The sequence below is a fragment of the Ursus americanus genome, chromosome 1 (assembly GCF_024610735.1).
Source record: "Ursus americanus isolate L20-20 chromosome 1, mUrsAme1.1.p, whole genome shotgun sequence".
In the NCBI taxonomy this organism is placed as follows: domain Eukaryota; kingdom Metazoa; phylum Chordata; class Mammalia; order Carnivora; family Ursidae; genus Ursus; species Ursus americanus.
The window spans coordinates 22,932,332-22,951,303 of record NC_142127.1 but is presented as its reverse complement, the minus strand read 5'-3'; the positions used below and the strand labels follow the sequence as shown (position 1 = coordinate 22,951,303).

Sequence of the window (18,972 nt, the reverse complement as noted above, 5' to 3'; positions counted from 1 at the left end):
TGTGGAATTTAAGAAACAAAACGAATGAACATGGGGGAGGGAAAGAAAAATAAAATAAGATAAAACCAGAGATAGACGCAAACCCTAAGAGACTCTTAACTATAGGAAACAAACTGAGGGTTGCTGGAGGGGAGGTGGGGGGGGGTGGGGTAATTGGATGATGGACATTAAGGAAGACACTTGATGTAATGAACACTGGGTGTTTTGTGCAACTGATGAAGCACTGAATTCTACCCCTGAAACTAATAATCCTGAAACTAATAATAATATATGTTCACTAAGTTGAATTAAATATATATATTTTTAAAAGGATATGTTAGCCTTAGTTTTCAGAGGAGGAAATTCAAGTGCAAAAGGATTGCAAATAGAGTTCATGGTTGCAGAGAATGGTATAAAACAAATATGAGTGTGCCACTAACTTCCCATGAATGCTGGTTCCTCTCAGCTTCTAATTTAGTTCAGGCTACATTACAGTTTTGTGAACTGATTTCAACTGGATTAACTCTGTAATCTGAGTTAACAAGCAAAACAAAAATACATATTGCAACCATTGAGATATGATTGTCCTGATTCCAGTCATCCTCGTTGAATTGACATCAAATGAACAAAAACCCATTGGCAGTTGGTCAGAGCAGAAGTAAACACCAATGGTTGTTTCTCAATGAATTTGCAGCATAAGGCTGTGCCAGAAGAGGCATTCACCCAGCAGAAAATATTGGCATGCTATGTGATTGATTAAGGATGAATTCTAATGCCATGCCTGGAAGGAATCAAGAATGAGAGTAGGCTGGACTCTTTGTCCTTGTGAATCTTGTGTGGCATGGGCAAATCCTTTCACAATTAGAAATGAGACCTAGTGTAGCATAGTAACTTGGAACTGACTGCCCTGGAGAAGTGTATGTAAAGCCAGTGGATCAATTATCAAGTGAATTTTTTATTTATTTTGATGCCTTTGTGGGGAGAAATGCAATATACAAAACTAATAAATGTAGACATGGATAATCCCAAGAAAGTAAGTTAAGCTCCTAAAAAAAAATAGTCGTTATATTTTTTTAATGGGATAATTTTGTCTGGAGTAATAAGACAGTACTTCTTTAAATTCCTCTTTAGTCGCCTGAAAGAAAAGACAGAATTTTCCAATGTGCCTTATTCCCAAGAGAGCAACTTAAAAATATTGATCATCCAAGGGTAGCATTGCACAATTATATGTCAGTGGTACTCTGTGACCTTCTTTACCTTCTGGAACACCAGATATATTCCTCTGTCAAAAACAGTGCTCCACTATGGCTAAGCCATTTATCTGTTCAGCTGTGACAAGCCTTATGTTCTAAGATATATGCAATCTAATGTGTAGTAAAAAAGTTTAAGGCAGTAAAAAGTTTAGAAGCCCCATTCAGATGAATATTTATGGCCTTCTGTGCATAGGAACTCACAGAAGATTATGTACCACTTAGGTTGGCTGCTCAGAAGACCACTCTATCTAATGAAAGGTCATCCCGGTATGATCTAAAGGAGAAAATTCAAAACCCATAGCAGCATTTTTCGCACTGCCTTCCTAAATAGGCAAGCTTATATAAAGGCATCAAAAACACTGCAATTTCAGGTTTCCTTTTAGGTTCTCTTATCCCTCTGCTCAAATAAAGGGATAGTTAAAAATTCTCCCAAAATACAAAAACAAACAATCTGTTAAATAAACATATCCTAATGTGAAATGTATAGGGACCATAGGAAAACTTCATTTTATGGTTTTGTACTAGGACTCATGCTTTTATGACTAAGTTATCATAATTTTGATACAGTCAACAATAAAAAAACATCAGTTGACAGAAGAGACAATGATTACTTTAGATACATTACCACACTGGTATTGAAAAGAAGAAAAGCAAAGTGACAAACATATGTACTTGTTCATGGGCACCACAGCTTATTAAACCAAGTTGAGGAACATATGTATTAAGCTCAGGAGCTGAGCTGAGATCCAAATCTGAGCTGATTCCAAACTAAAATAAAATAAACCACCTTATTAGTAGGGTTTCTTCCTTCACTTCATTATGATCTAGACATGAACTCTGGCAATCCCCAGTTTTTACTGGAAAGTAATTCTAGAATGCGTATTTCCTTTTGCAGTGCATGGAAGAGTCATGCAGAGACCTTCTAATTTCAATGTTCTAACAGCAGGTATCATAGGATGTTTGAGACCTGACAGTTCCTTGCCGGGAATGTTATGATTCATGTCATTTTATTTTTGATCCTGGTTCAATCAAAGGATTATTTATTACTTTGTCAGCTTCCTTACTGGTGAGATCATGTTGTAATATTTTTACTAGAAGTGACCCTGGTGGTAGAATTACAGGTTCTGCATCAGTTTTCAAATTCATGGTGCAAGCACAACTCTGGAGCAAAGCTTGCAATTCTAACAACTTGTTAATATATTGAAAGCAATCTATGTGTCTGACTAAACACCGAAGTGCTACATAGGTTCAGTCACATTAAACATTGGAACAAAGTCACATACGTGGAGCTTTTCCTATATATTCACTTTTTTGGTGTGGGGGGAGCTTCATCACTCTTTCTGTTTATCTGTGTATGATGGATCTTTTCCCCTTCAATTAAACTAACTTCACCCATGATCTTGGTAGAAGACTATTAGCTTTTGAGCCAGTTGAAGTGATATTGTTTTCCTGAAATATTTATATAGTCTCCAGAGATCAAAATTCTCACTATAATAAATGGCTGTAATGTAGAATTATGTCTCTGCTAATTCCAGTAAGTTAGGGAGCAAGTACTTTTTAATGTCTACCCTATGCTTCGTTCTATTCTAGGTATTATTCTGTTCTGTATGTGACATTGTCCTTCTTACATTCAAGAATTCCGAGTGGAAACATTAGATGTATAAAACTTATTTATAAAATGACTTCTTTATAGAGGTTTGTGCAAGGTATACAGAATACTAATCTTATTTTTTCTAGTTGCTATTAGCTCTTTCATGTGATGCCAAATATACTTGCTTCATCATCTCATTGATTCTCACAAAAGTAGGTAGATTGGCTGGCCATCAGCTGGGGTGCCACGATAAATGACATTGCTGCCCAATTTCAGAGTTAGGTCAACGCTTGGAAAAAGACCATCCTTTTTGATTGTTCAGGCTGCCATCTTATCCAGATTATAACTTATCACATTAAACATTTTCTTGATAATGGGCATTGCTAGCTCAAAAATCATCTGTCTTCTATCATTACAAATCCTGCACATACCTGACAGCATTGTTACCATGGTTTCTGTGTGACATACTACTGGTTACATCTGGAAGACTTGGGTTAGGACTAGAAAAAAACCAGTGATGTCATACACCTTGAAAGACTTTGGAAATTAGAACCCAGTATTTTTTAAAAAACATTCACTATTAGGTCAACAATTCTGAAGGGTCTGAGATTTTACCCTATGCAAGCTAACATGTTAACTTGTCAAAGATTCATAGATTCTGACAGAAGACACACAATTCCTGGATCAGACACAGAAGGTTTTTTTGCTCATGTCACAGCAGGCAGCATGAGTTTCATGTTAATATTCATTCTCTTTGCCCCACCCAGCCCCAAATCATATGGGGGCAATGCATAGGCAGGTCTAGGTGGATGCTGCCCACACAGTGAATTTGTATTCACACTGAAGAACCCTAAGCTTGAGTCTGCCAGAAAATCAGCCCAACCTTTGCCCCAAAGAGAGACATTATCTTTACTATTTTGGCCAAGAACATAAAAAAAAAAAACTGCTCTCTGCTCTAAGAAGATGGCATTATCTGTCTTTCAAGGCTGTTAGCTATATAAGCATCCTTGAAAAAATGTCCAGAATAAAAACTGACACAAGACACATGGAAATGCCATGGAGAAATGCCTCTTGCCCAACAAATTATAGGGTCTAGAAGACTTGCAGACACACTTTAAAATGTCAACGATATTTGTGTATGTTTCATTATATCTGTTCTTCCAGATATAAGCGATGTCTAACTGCTATTACAAATGATAATGATATATACTAATGACATTGATATAGACCAATAACAGCAATAAATATAAAAAGATGAAATTATCTCAGGAAGTTGGCTCTATTGGTTTTCAAACAATTGTTCATAACTGTTATGAAAAATGAAAATGAAACTTTGGACATTGTCATCATGTAGTTTTGAAAATCACCACCTATGTATTAGCAAATATCATTTAAAAATAACCAACAATCCACACATATTGGAAACCATGTTTAAAACAAGTTTGAAAATTTTGCCTATTTGCATTCTTTCCATAATGATCTAAATATCACTTGAAAAACATTCAAACTCTAAACAGGCTTAAAGATCTTATCTCCAAATTGGTTATGTTAAAGAATATTTAGTTTAAAATATAATTTTGTGGGGAGTAGTTTGTCTTTCAATAGACATCTTGCTCATTTTTAATAAAGATGTAATGTTCAGAAGCAGCTATAATTTCACTCTTGTATATGGATATCCTTGATCATTTCTTAAAACTGTCAGTTGGGTTTATTTGATCAAATGACCATGTGAAAGCCAAGCTTTTTAAATCGGTGGGACTGTTTTCAGAAGAGGAAAAAAAAAAAAAGATGGTTTCTTGAATTTTTCAATCCTCAAGCTATGAAACAACTGAATTGATGTAGCATTTCTTTGAAGTCAACTGTAGAGATTTTTCTCCTTTCCAGAGATGGTTGTCACTGCAATAAGATGTTTTCATATTTTTGACAAAATGAAATGAATCAGTATTTTTGTTATTAAAACAAAGCTGACATTGTAATGAACTGAATATAGCTAAAGAAGATCTTAAAGCTGAACTTAAGTTCAGAGGAAGATGATTACATGGCAAATCAGGTTTCTTGTCTGACTGGATTTTTTTTTTTTTTTAACTGAGAGTTTGTTGACCATTAAGCTTACTCATTATAGAATAGAAATTAATCAAAATACCCCTCATTAAATGCCCAATTTTAAGATGGGTTTATATGGATTCAAGGAAGAAATTACACCATCCTTAAAAATCTTAGGGTCCAATTGAGCAAACTCGAGACTCAAAATAAGGAAAGTTTGCATGTCATCAGTGATCAATTCTAGAGATTTTGAGAGGAAAGCTCTATCCTACAAAGGCCCAGACATATCCCAATGTATTTCTACTTTGCTTTGGTTACTATCCTCTCTCCCAGTTGCTGCTATAAATAGGCATCCTTGAGTTGAATAGGAGACCCAGTGATCTCCCCTTTTTGTTTTTATATTGTTGTCATTTCCTATTTGGGACTTGTTCTATATAGATAACAATTATTATTATTATTATTATTATTATTATTATTATTTTACTTTCAGAAATGATATCATTAGAGAAATTGCCACTTCAGTATTTTGTTATTGAAAAGGATTAGAATTAAAAAGGGAGACAAAATTACTGTCAGTCCTTACATACAGTGTCTTCTTGTCTGAGAGGGGATAGAAAAGACACAAGCTTACATTTGTTCAAATTGAATATTTCATTTACCATACTGATTAGTTTTACCCTAAAACCTTAAGAATCTGGATTTAAAGGGCAGTTTTTCTTTTCCAGCCACAGAAACCCTCATGCCTTGTGCCTCACTGAATAACTCTCTGAAGCAGATTCTCCACAGTTATGGTTCAAGAGTCACATTCCCTCTTCCATTCTTTGGAGAAGGGGAAATACAAGGACTAAAGGAGTGCTAACACAAAGCGTTCTAGAAATGCCTAATATGTTTTCTCAACATCCCTTATTACTGGCATGTATATAGGTTTTGTGACAGTTCATCTATCCAAATGAGTTATCCAAAATAAAGGTTAAAGCCATCAAGACTGGGATAGAGGGGCACCTGGGTGGCTCAGTCGTTAAGCGTCTGCCTTCGGCTCAGGGCGTGATCCCAGCATTCTGTGATCGAGCCCCACATCAGGCTCCTCCGATGGAAGCCTGCTTCTTCCTCTCCCACTTCCCTGTTTGTGTTCCCTCTCTCACTGGCTGTCTCTATCTGTCAAATAAATAAATAAAATCTTAAAAAAAAAAAGACTCACACACAAAAAAGACTGGGATAGAAAGATAGGCTTTTGTTTCTCTTAGCAATAAACCAGCTTTTGATAGTTCAACATATATTTCAGTCCATGAAACACAAATCATTTATTTTAACCATTACCACATATTCCTTTTTGTAGACTCCTATGAAATCAACTCAAAGAAAGCAAAACTCATCATAATAATAACACTTTCAATTTGTGAATAAATCCCAATCAGCTGAATCCCTACCATTTGATTAGAGAATACGGGGTATATAGAGAAAACACTGCATAGAATCTGGATGTATAATGAGATCATTTTTTATTAACTTAATACCTCTGTGAATAGCTAACCAGAGCTGAATTTTTCTCCCACTTGCAGACCAGCTAGGTTAATATAACCATCATGGCTGTTATCTTGCCTTATTTTTTCACTTCGATTAATTTGGGGTGTACTTATCTGTAAAATAGAGAAGTAAAATTTTTTGCCATGCCTACCCTATAATGGGTCATGATGATCATTGAGATTATGAGTGAAAGCCCTTTGAAAAGTAAAACCAGACAGTTAACCTGACTATAAGGTGGTATTGTTATTATTGTTGGTATTACTTATTATTTTAGTGACAGTTGTTTAAAATTAATCTTTAAAATTCTTAGTAGAATAATAATTTTCAGAAAAACTTAAATTTTTCTCCTTTCCAGAGATGGTTGTCACTGCAATGTTAAGATGTTTTCATATTTTTTACAAAATGAAATGAATCAGTGTTTTGTTATTAAAACAAAGCTGACATTGTAATGAACTGAATATAGCTAGTATTGTTCATATGTCTTTTTTAATCCTAGTTAATCCTGGAGAAATATTGCCTCACATATGCAAAACTGGAGAATTCCGCTGTAAAAACAGACACTGTATCCAAGCTCGCTGGAAATGTGATGGTGATGATGACTGTCTAGACGGAAGTGATGAAGATTCAGTAAATTGCTGTATGTTTTCCTTCAAGTAATAGTACATTTCCCTGAATCTTTTAGTTTTTTAAAGATTATATTTATTTATTTGAGAGAGAGAGAGCACGAGCAGGAGGGAGGGGCAGAGGGAGAGGGACAAGCAGGCTCCCCACTGAGCAGGGAGTCCCACACGGGGCTCGAACCCAGGACCCTGAGATCAGGACTTGAGCCAAAGGCAGACACTTAACTGACTGAGCCACCCAGGCACCCTCCTTGAGTCTTTTAGCATGTGAACTATCAAAGCAATTTGTGAAATCTAAAAATACCTGGTAAAAATTGAACTTAGTTTTTTTTCCCTCAGTCATCCTTTTATATAGGGTAGACTTTATATTGTCTCCTCACATGCTTTTAAAGCACTGCTTTTGTCCTGCTTTTACATCTTTAATATTATCATTTTGGTTGCTCCGGAAGTCTTCTCCTTCCCTCTTCTGTGCTCAGTGCCACCGCACCCTTGTCAGAAGGTTGCTATAGGAGACCCTTTGGATCTCTGAATTTAAAGATGTGGAACATCAATTTAAATTCCCTCAAGTCAGAATTACTCATACAGAAGGTCACGATCCACTCCACTGCTCCTTGGCAACAGGGCTTTGAAGAAGATCCAAAGAAACAAACATGGGTTTGAAACATGTTATTACCTAACTTCACTAGCTCGGTACATGGTAGGAGACACATATGGGGCACTCAGATAGAAATTCAAGGTTTGGGGGTGCCTGGGTGCTCAGTCGTTAAGCGTCTGCCTTTGGCTCAGGGCATGATCCCGGCATTCTGGGATCGAGTGCCTCATCAGGCTCCTCTGCTGGGAGCCTGCTTCTTCCTCTCCCACTCCCCCTGCTTGTGTTCCCTCTCTCACTGGCTGTCTTTCTCTGTCAATAAATAAATAAAATCTTAAAAAAGAAAAAAAAAAGAAAGAAATTCAAGGTTTGATTTTTTCCCCTTTGGCTTCTATTTAGCTGTTTATCATCTCCCACAACAGGAATAGTTTCATGTTTCAGGTTGGGATTGTCCCACATATGTGGAAGGAAGACACTTTGAGAAACACATGAAATAATGTTTTGAGAATATATTTGGTTAGAGTCATAATGGAATAGTTTCGAGATATATAGAATATTTTTATATGGAGAGAGGCGTGTGATGGATATATGTATCCTTAGCCTTTTAATTTGACCTAGATAAATTATTTTAAAAAGGAAGTTATTTTTCATTCAACTGATGACATTTTCCAAGTTAAAATGGCTGAACTAATTGAGTTAATTGACAGTCTTCCATTTTCTTGTCTTTCTTTTCTTTCTTTCTTTCTTTTTTTTTTTAACCAAGATTATAAAAATAAAGTTTTAAAGATCTTTTGTTAAGCATGGACACAATTGGGGCATCTCGGTGGCTCAGTCGGTAAAACGTCTGCCTTCAGCTCAGGTCATGATCCCGGAGTCCCAGGATGGAGTTGTCTGGCTCCCTGCGTAGCAGGAAGTCTGCTTCTCCCTCTTCCCCACTGTCCCGACTCTCCGTCCCCCGCTCGTGCTCTCTCTCTCTCAAATAAATGAATAAAAAAAAATTTTTTTTAAATAATGGACAGAATTGGTCTAGGCATTTATATAATGCAACTATCTGTATTTTTGGACAAAACTCCAAGAATATGAGCTTTTAAAATATATTTTCCAGTTGAATATATAAGCTGCAATTAATACATGAATATAACACTACTTTCCCTTAATTTTCAAGCATGGACTCTGACTTCAACATTATGTGCTCCATGTTTTCAACCCTATTAATATCTATACTATGAAGTATAAATCCATAAATAACATATTAAATTCTAAATTGATAAAATTAGACAAAAATTTTAGAGTGGGAGGAACATTTCATCTAAGGATAAAGGGTATTTTTTCTTAACTCTTTTACACAAATGATGTATTATTTATTGATTAAATTACTTGCCTCATTCCTTCTGACTCACAATGTTTATTCATGGTTTTAGTGAATGCTCCCTGCATATCAGCGTAGTCTCAGTGCGCCTGTGCAGAACACAAGTATTTTATCACAATATTCATGTAGTGTTCCTTTAGGTCCATGCTACTCCCTGTGTGATTGTTCTTTTCACGAATTCACAAAGAAACTCATTTCCTCTATGAGTATGTGGGGCATTGCATATTGTTACTTATAGTGTTAAAATTCCTGGTCAGGATCTTTTTCTTAATTATGTTCATCACTTCCCATACCATTACCCAAACCTATACTATGGACTTTTTCTGCAGTCTCTTATTTCACTTATAGTCCATATTCAATTCTTTATTTTTCATCTTTACCTCCTCTCAAACTTCACTGGCTAAATTAGTCTTCTATCCTAGATTACCACAGCAAGTGCTTGCTATTATACCTACCACTATTTCTCCTTTAACTAAAACCCACTTTTCCAAACTGCATCTAGAGTGTTATCTATAGTATGAAACCAAATCTCCTTATTTCAGTAAATCCATAACCAACAAGATAAATTCTTAAATCCATTGATTCACATATAAACATGTTAGGTCTCATGTTTGCATTTTTAGTCTTACATGCCTACCATGCATACATTTACCTTCTTTGTTCTGATATATCAAGTTGGAGTGCAAATAGATCTCTAAAATGTACCCTTTTGTTTCTCTCCTCTGTAACACTGCAGCTTATGGAAATCACCATGGTTTACCACAACCTCTATAGGGAAGTCTTTTGTGAACATTGAAAAATCTCCTTCTCTATACAGCCCAGTTGGAGTGAACATCTCATGTATATTCCTTTATCATGGTAGTGACCAAGCAATATTGCAATTATATGCTTACTTACCTGGTGCATCTAAGAGATGGATGTCTTCATGAGGAGGCACATCAGGTTGTAGTGTCAGAGTCTAACGTTGTCTCAGTCTCAGAGTCTAACATAACACCCAGCACATGGAGAATAAATCACTAAACAAAAGGGGCAAAGGAAAACTAAACATCTCTGGCCACCTTCCCGCAATATGGGATCTTTTCTAAACTTGCAGTGATTCTGAGCAGTGTTATAATCCTGAGGTTTCGTGGTTAATATTCTAGCACTATGTCATTCATTTCAGAGGATCATTTATATATTAAATACCAACAGCTTTCCCCTTGAATTCTGTTATCATTCCACTTTCTATCCTTTAGTGTCTCAATTCCAAATTACAGGACTATGGGTTGTATTTATGCCTCCTTTTTGTTTGTACCATACAGTACATCCCTGGTTTTTGATGTAAAGTTCGATGATTCATTAGTTGCATATAACACCCAGTGCGCCATGCAATACTTTTTGAACTCTTATTTACATCATTGATAAAAATTGCAAAAGTGCTTGATCAAGCTTTACTGAAGTATTTTTGCATAATCTTGGTACTTTAAAATTTTGATCCTCTAATATACTGGATGAATTTTATTCTCATAAACAACTATTCTTGCTAAACTTCCTGAAGTGAGTAGAAAATGTTAATCATGCTCAAATGCCAGAAAACAAAGGCTTCCCCCCCTTTTTTTTACTACACATGAATAAAAACTTTCTAAAGAAGTGATAAAACCACTTTCTCATCTAAGCTACTTTAAAGAAATAGTGTTTTATAGAAACTGGCTGGAAAGGCATACATTTGCTATGCAACAGCATGATAAAGATGGCTATTTTTTCAAATTCTAAGTAAAACTAATATCAAAATTTATTTTTATCATGGAGAAGTGCAACTATTAGACACAAGGAAAATTACTTCAAAAAGAATGCGAAGCGGTGAAACAAATACTGAGGAGCATGCCAATTCAGTTAGGAATTCAGCCTCCAGGATGCAGGAAAAATAATCACAGAAGGTTAACTTTAAGATGGCCTCCTGCTGTGCTTAGATATTGGAGGTTTAATCCTTAGCTGTGCATGGCTTCCCATATGAGGATTGGTCTTGTCCTCAGTATCTTTTGCGGTTGCATGTTTATTTGTTCGTATTAGGGATGAAAACTCTGGATGGTCATTTTTGTTATTAAAATTATGCAGGATCTCATATTTAGCATCAACTCCAAATCACAAGTGTTGCATTTTTTTTTCCTTCCAGTTCCAAGAAACACTGGGCAAAGCATAACCAAATTAGTCTTATTTAATAATTCAAAGAAGTACTGAACAGATTGTGTGGCTTAAGAAAATGTATTTTTTGATATATGATTGAATTATTTGATACACACTTGTTATGTTTCATGTTAAAATTTGAGGTCACTTTAAATGTTTTTGGTAAAATTTCTGAAATTGAGTTACTTGTAATAATGGATAGGAAAACAAGCTTAGTGATACAGTTGATTTTCGTGAAGACATGAACAAATGAATATATTTCCTTTTATGTGAGATTTCATTTACTTGGCGTCTTCTATAAAAGTATTACATTTTCACAGAGCCTCAAATATTAATATGTTCTATAAAATATGAAACAATGAATGAAAGAAGCCATGGCATTTATTGTACTATAATATTATAATTACTGAAAGTTGTCTGTAACTATAACAAAATAATCATAATTTTATCCAATTTTAAATTATTAAACTTGCTTTTCCTCTCCCTCCACCCTCCCCTCATTCCCCTTCCCCCAGTCAATCATAGCTGTCCTGATGATCAGTTTAAATGCAGGAATAATCGCTGTATCCCCAAGAGATGGCTCTGCGATGGAGCTAATGATTGTGGAAGCAACGAAGACGAATCCAATCAAACTTGTGCAGGTAAAGGTTTGCTTGAATATATACATAAATCCCTTCCAAAGTTAGTCTCCATAAAAATGCAGGTCAGTGCTTTGAACTAAGCTGAACCTTCCTAAGGCTGATGATCTGATTTTGCAGTAGTAAATGAGTTCTGAGTTTGATGCCACAAAAGCTAGAATACAAATTATCTTTTCGTTAATCCGTGGGCATGACTCTGCTTTCCAAAGTAATTTGGCACTTTATCTATCCATATGGGTTGACTGTCAATACACTGCTTGGACAAGACTTGTCCCTGCTAAATCTTAATTGGCAGTGGAGGGTGAGGTTTATTAACATGCTGTGATGGAGGACATCTCACAAGAAGAACTGTGTGTGTGTGTGTGTGTGTGTGTGTGTGTGTGTGTGTGCTTTGTTTTGTTTGTTTTTTACCTTGAAAAAAATAATCTGTGTATTTTATTTAGTCTGCTGTAGAATACCTCTGTGAATAGCTTTCTGTTCCTGGCACATTATTTATGTGGGGTAGTTTTTTGTTTTTTGGTTTTTTTTTTTCCTTTTTCACAAGTCCCAAGATCATGAAGCCTATTTGTATTTCCATATAATTTCTCCCATTGTAATACATCTGTGAATCCCTAGCCAGATTTTCTTTGAATGAGAATACACAGCTTGCAGTACAGGTTATAACAGATGCCTGAAAGGTCATGATTAGTCAGATAAGTGTTGAAAAATGATATTGACTAGCAGCAGCCTAGACCTGTTCTTTAAATGATGAAGAAAAAGTAGTGTATTTGATGACTCATATTGATATCACTGGTAAACATTGTGGTGGTTTTTGGTAAAAATGTCAAAATTTATCAACCCCTTCCCGTCTCTATTTGCCAAAATATGCCTCACTAAGTAAAAATTATTATAACCTATTAGTGAAAACTGTAGAGACAGCATATAGAGAAAAGACCCAGAAGTTAAGAAGCCTGTTTTGTACTCTTGGTTGTGTCACTGGTTTTCTCTTGGAAAGACTTGTCCCTCAATGCACTGTGATTTCCCTGTATATTTCTTTCTGCTCTCCAAGAGTATGAATTGACTAGAAAATATTTCCTAACAGCTTTTTATCATGTACTAGCAATAATGAAAGAACAAAACAGTTGCCATTCCATATCCTAACCTGCATCTCATATTCAGTTTCTTTTTTCATAGTGACATATTTGTTGAGGATCCATAAGCTAGTTATTCTCTTGTCCTTTGACTAAATGTAGTCCAATATTTTAGAGTAGCATACTATTTTCAAGATATTTTGTGCATCATGTAAGGTTGTTTTACAAGGGGCTATCAAATAAAAAGGAACTTCTAGAGACTCTTCCTAGTCTCTCCCTTCAAGTCCATTCATTTCATAGCTGAAGCATGGGAGAAAGGACTTGCCTTAACTCACATCATTGGTAAACTCTGGGAAACTCAACGTATGAGTTATTCTCTAATCCCATTGCTCTTGTTACCAAGCTCTATTATCCTGAGTTTTAGCTAGAATTTTAGGTATGGTCAATTTAACTGCCCAGATTGTTCTTACAATTAAGACTATAATTTACAATGAAGCTTCTTTCTAAGCTGGTGAAATTATTATTATTATTTTTTTAAAGCTTAAGATTTAGTTTTGAGGGTATGTTCCATTACTTCCTAAAGAGATAAGTCTGTTTTCACCTTAAAATAAAAGGCATTGCTGACTCAATTCATAATACCATGTTTTTTTCCATTTCTGTTAGACTTTTAAAATCTTCTTGTTTCTACATGATTTTTAAGGGAACATTTGAGATTGACTAGCTACTGATAGTAGTAAAAGTGGAAATGCCAGGTATAAGAGCAAACAAAGGAATCAATCCTAATCAATCCTAATTAGTAAGATTTCTCAGCCACCCTAGGCCTGTAGTACACTAGGAAATAAGGTACAACCTGCTTGCACCTCAAGTGCCACTTTCGGTGATGGCAGCTGAAGTCTGCCAATCAGTACCAGATCTTCTTGTCAGTATATTTATAATAGATGCTATAGTCACAGTATGCCTTAATAAATTAAGAAGAACAAAACTTAAGAATAAAAAGAACACAAAGAAAACCATAAATATGACTCTTAGCTTTGAATATTAAGTATGTTGCTGTGTTACAGTATATTTCCATTTTGTTTAACCAAAATAAATAAGTAGGTCACATAGTTGATCATACTGAAAAAAATATGGCAAATTCATTACATAATTTCTCTGGCTGGGTTATTTCTATATATAAGCATATACAAGGATATGTATCATAGATAAAGGATTTCCCAAAGAGGGGGTTATTTTGTAATTTAATCCACTGTCCAGTAGCTTTTAGCATTGTAACTACTTTATATCTAAAAGAAAATCCTTTCCTACAAGATGCCAATTTCCTATTTTGTTCCTTAGGGATTTCTCTTTCATGAACCTACTAATTCAATAAAAACATCACAACATTGGATATAAAATGAGGAAAAATACACTTTATCTTTCCTTAGAAAGCTGAGTGAAGATGGGGAGAAAAAACATGTAAACAGGTCATTCTAATGCAATATTCAAAGTGCTAGCTTGAACCACAAATGGAAGCACAAGAACAACTAATTTAGTCTTTGAGTATCTGAGAAGGCTTCCTGAGGGAGGTGATATCCAAGCTAAGACGTGAAGGAAGGAAGGAAGGAAGGAAGGAAGGAAAGAAAGAAAGAAAGAAAGAAAGAAAGAAAGAAAGAAAGAAAGAAGGAGGGAGGGAGGAAGGAAACAACTAAATGCTCATTAACAGGAAAAAAAAATATATATGTCCACTATATAAAAATTATATATATATATGTATATATATACACACACCATATAAAAATATATATATACACATATATATGTATAGATACATTCATATATATAACACTACATAGTGTTATATTCACATAATGGAATGCTATTCATACTTGAATAAACTAGATTTCAAAAACCATCAGAAATTAATTTCAAAAGCCTTGTTAACTAAAAGTTGCAGATTACAAATCATTTAGTGCCATTTATACGAAATACAAAAATACAAAACAAGTCCATATATACTTATTGATTTATATGTTTATAAGAATAGGATTAAAATATGTCTGGAAATGAAAAAAAAAAAAAGAAATTAAGGCTGTCCTGGCTCATTTTATTTTCATGGGGCAGCATGAAAACCTTCCTAATCACCTCCTTTAGTTTCTCCAAGTTCTGTGTCAGACAGAAGATTTGACATAGACTGAGGAGGAGGAGGAAACAATGCAACCATAAAGGCAAAGACTGGAGTGATACAGGCACAAGGCAAGGAATAATGGCCACTGCCAGGAGCTGAAAGGACTGAGACATCTCTCTTCTGTGCCCTCAAAGCCCCCACACATACCTGCAGCCTAATGAATTCCAAGGTAGTGGCAGGGAGACATCCCTGTGGAGGGAGGGGCAAGATGGCGGAGGAGTGGGGGACGCCGTTTCAACCGGTCCCCTGAATTTAGCTGGATATCTACCAAGGCATTCTGAATAGCCACGAAATCAGCCTGAGATGTAAGAATATATGTCTGGATCTCTACTGGGGCAGAAGATCAGCGGCCCTGAGGTATGAAGGACGGAGTTGTGATTCTGTGGACCCATAAAGGAGGATAAACAGAAGGGGGAGGGAGCCGCCAGAAGCTGGCCACTGGAAAGTAATATAATACCCTAGCGCAAAAGTGTCCTGGGCTGGGGGGCCGGGGATAGCTTGCACATGGTGGCAGCTGGAGGGGAAAAGCCTGATAACAGCACTCAGACGGGGTCCGGGCGCTGATTGTGGACCCTGGAGCCGGCCGCTGCTGTCGCTGCCACGGCCCACGCTGGCGGACCTAGGGCCTGGCTGCCGCCGCTGCCACTTTGGACCTGGGGCCTGGCCGCTGCGGCCATGGGTGTGCAAGGACCAGGACTGCTCTCGGTTTTGGAAGCACAAAGGGCAGAGACAAGTGGGGGCCTCAGTCAACTGCTGAGAGGGTCGCTGGGGGCTTCCCTCGCCTGAGGGAGGCTGCGGTTTTCACGGTGTTTACAGAAAGGGAGGTTGCGTGTTCCGAATTGTTCAGAGAGGAGCAGTGTGTGACTTCTCTGCCCTGGGGCAGAGGTCTGGGTGCGGACATTTTCCTTTGCTCTGACCCTCCCAAAAGGCGAGAAGGCAAGAAAAGCCGCCAGAGAACAAAAGCTCAAAAACCCGGTTTCCACAGAGCCCAGTCCCCTGATAGGGGGCAGGGCAACTCCCCCCAAGCAGGGTTGCCTGACGTACAACCCAGCAGTCCTCTCCCCCAGAAGACAAGCTGGGAGAACAAGAGGAGGGCAACCCTTCCGTCCCCATAAAACTCGTAAAACCCCAACACCAGGGGAAAATAGTATATTGAGTTCTGGTGTTGCCTCATGGCCTGTGTATTTCTCAGATACAACTTTTTTTTTTTTTAATTCTTTCTCATGTTTCTTCTCTGTTTTTTTCTTTTTACCTATTTCTCATTTCAACTAGATGTTTAATACAACATATTCCATAGTAGCTTTTTGACTTGTACTTTTTCACATATATATGTATATAAAATACATATATGTATATATTTTATATATATACATATAAGCTTCAATGTAGTCCTTTTTCCTCTATTCAAAACTACCCATATATATATATATATATATATATATATATATATATATACACATATATAATGTGTGTGTGTATATATGTGTGTGTGTATATATATGTGTGTGTGTGTGTGTGTGTGTGTATATATATATATATATATATATATATATATATCAGTTTTAATTTCCCTGAAACTCTGGGAAGTAGTGTTCTCTAACAAAGAGAACAAAATACACCCAGGAGGAACTGAAACACCCTACCTTGCCCACATTGAGAGATTATAACCCCCTCTCACCCCCCCCCCCCCCAATTTTAACTTTAAAAATCTTATTCTTGGGTTTCATTTTGGCTTGTTTTTTCGGTGGTGGCTTCTGACCACTCCAGACTTTCCCAGTGTGCATCTTGCCTGGATTGTGGCTGATATTTTCAACTCTGTACATCCCTCAATGACCCCTCAACAGAATGACTAGGAGGAGGAACTCCCAACAAAGAAAAGAACCAGAGACAATGGCCTCTCCCGCAGACCTAATGGATATGGATATAAGCAATATGTCAGAAATAGACTTCAGGGTAGCAATTATGAAGACAATAGCTAGGCTTGAGAAAACCATTAGGAGCAAAATAGAATCTCTAAGGGCAGAAATGAGAGCTAATCAGGCCGAACTTAAAAATGCTATGAATGAGATGTGGTCTAAACTGGATGCTCTAATAGCTAGGGTAAATGAGGCAGAACATTAGTGATCTAGAAGATCAACTGATAGAAAGGAAGGAACAGGAGGAGGCCTGGGACAAACAGCTTAAAATCCATGAGAACAGACTTACAGAAATCAATGACACCATGAAACGTTCCAGTGTCAGATTATTGGGATCCCTGAAGGGGTGGAGAGAGACAGAACTAGAAGATAAATTTGAGCAAATTGTAGCTGAGAACTTCCCTAATCTGGGAAATGAAACAAACATTCGTGTCCTAGAGGCCGAGAGGACCCCTTCCAAGATCAAGGAGAACAGACCAATGTCCCAGTATGTAATAATAAAACTCTCAAATCTTAGAACCGAGGAAGCCATCGTGAGAGCATTTAGGGGGGAGAGATTCCTTACGTACAGAAGGGGGAACATCAGAATAATGTCAGAACTGTCCACAGAGACCTGGCAAGCCAGAAAGGGCTGGCAAGACATATTCCGGGTACTAAATGAGAAGAACATGCAGCCAAGAATATTTGGCTGTACAAGAAATACTAAGGAGGATTCTATAAAAGAAGAAAGACCCCAAGGGTAATATAGACCAGAAATTTACAGAGACAATCCATGGAAACAGGGACTGCAAAGAAAATAGGATGGCAATAAATGCATATCTTTCAGTAGTAACTCTCAACGTGAACGGCCTACATTCTCCCATGAAATGGCACAGGGTTGTAGATTGGATACAAAGACAGAACCCATCCATATGCTGTCTACAAGAGACTCATTTTGAACCTAAAGACATCTCCAGACTGAAAGTGAGCAGATGAAGAATAATTTATCATGCCAATGGACCTCAAAAGAAAGCTGGGTAGCAATTCTTATAACAGACAAATTAGAATTTAAACCAAAGACTGTAATAAGAGATCCAGAGGACACTATATCATTCTTAAAGGGTCTATCCAACAAGAAAACCTAACAATTATAAATATCTATACCCCCATAATGGGAGCAGCCAATGACATAAGCCAGCTGTTAATATAACCAATATAACCAATATAACCAAATAAATAACCAAAATAAAAAATCAGATCAACAATAATACATTAATAGTAGGAGATTTTAATGCTCAACTCTCAGTGTTGGACAGATCATCTAAACAGAAGATAAACAAAGAAACAAGAGCTTTGAATGACACATTGGACCAGATGGACTATGTAGATATATACAGAACATTCTACCCTAAAACAACAGAATGCTCATTCTTCTCGAATGCTCATGGAACTTTCTCCAAAGTAGACCACATACTGGGTCACAAATCGGGTCTCAGCCAATACCAAAAGATTGAAATTATTCCCTGCATGTTATCAGACCGCAGTGCCTTGAAACTGGAACTCAATCACAAGAAAAAACTTGGAAGGAATTCAAACACTTGGAAGTTAAAGAACATCCTGCTAAAGAATGAATGGGTCAAATTAAAGAAGAACTTAAACAATTCATGGAAACCAATGAGAATGAAAACACATCAGTCCAAAACTTATGGGGTACTGCAAAGGTGGTCCTAAGGGCGAAATACATAGCCATCCAAGCCTCTCTCAAAAAATTAGAAAAATCCCAAATGCACAAGCTAACCCTACACCCAAAGGAGCTGGAGAAAGAACAGCAAATAAAAACTAAACCAAGCAGGAGAAGAGAAATAGTAAAGATTAGAGCAGAGATCATTGAAATAGAAACCAGAAAAACAGTAGAACAGAGCAATGAAACTAGAAGCTGGTTCTTTGAAAGAATTAATAAGATCGATAAACCAAACTATCCAAAAGAAAAGAGAAAGGACCCAAATTAATAAAATCATGAATGAAAGGGGAGAGATCATGACTAACACCAAGGAAACAGAAACAATCATTAGAA

At 36.6% G+C, this 18,972-nt stretch overlaps 1 protein-coding gene across 1 annotated transcript in view; it reads left to right on the top strand.

Annotated features, from left to right (window-relative positions):
• LOC148110721 (low-density lipoprotein receptor-related protein 1B-like) overlaps positions 1-18,972 on the top strand; it is an 851,096-nt gene that overhangs the window by 755,232 nt on the left and 76,892 nt on the right. The window contains exons 17-18 of the mRNA XM_087861868.1: positions 6,887-7,027; positions 11,647-11,772. Of these exons, the coding sequence (XP_087717994.1) occupies positions 6,887-7,027; positions 11,647-11,772 (267 nt within the window). The remainder of the gene's footprint in view (positions 1-6,886; positions 7,028-11,646; positions 11,773-18,972) is intronic.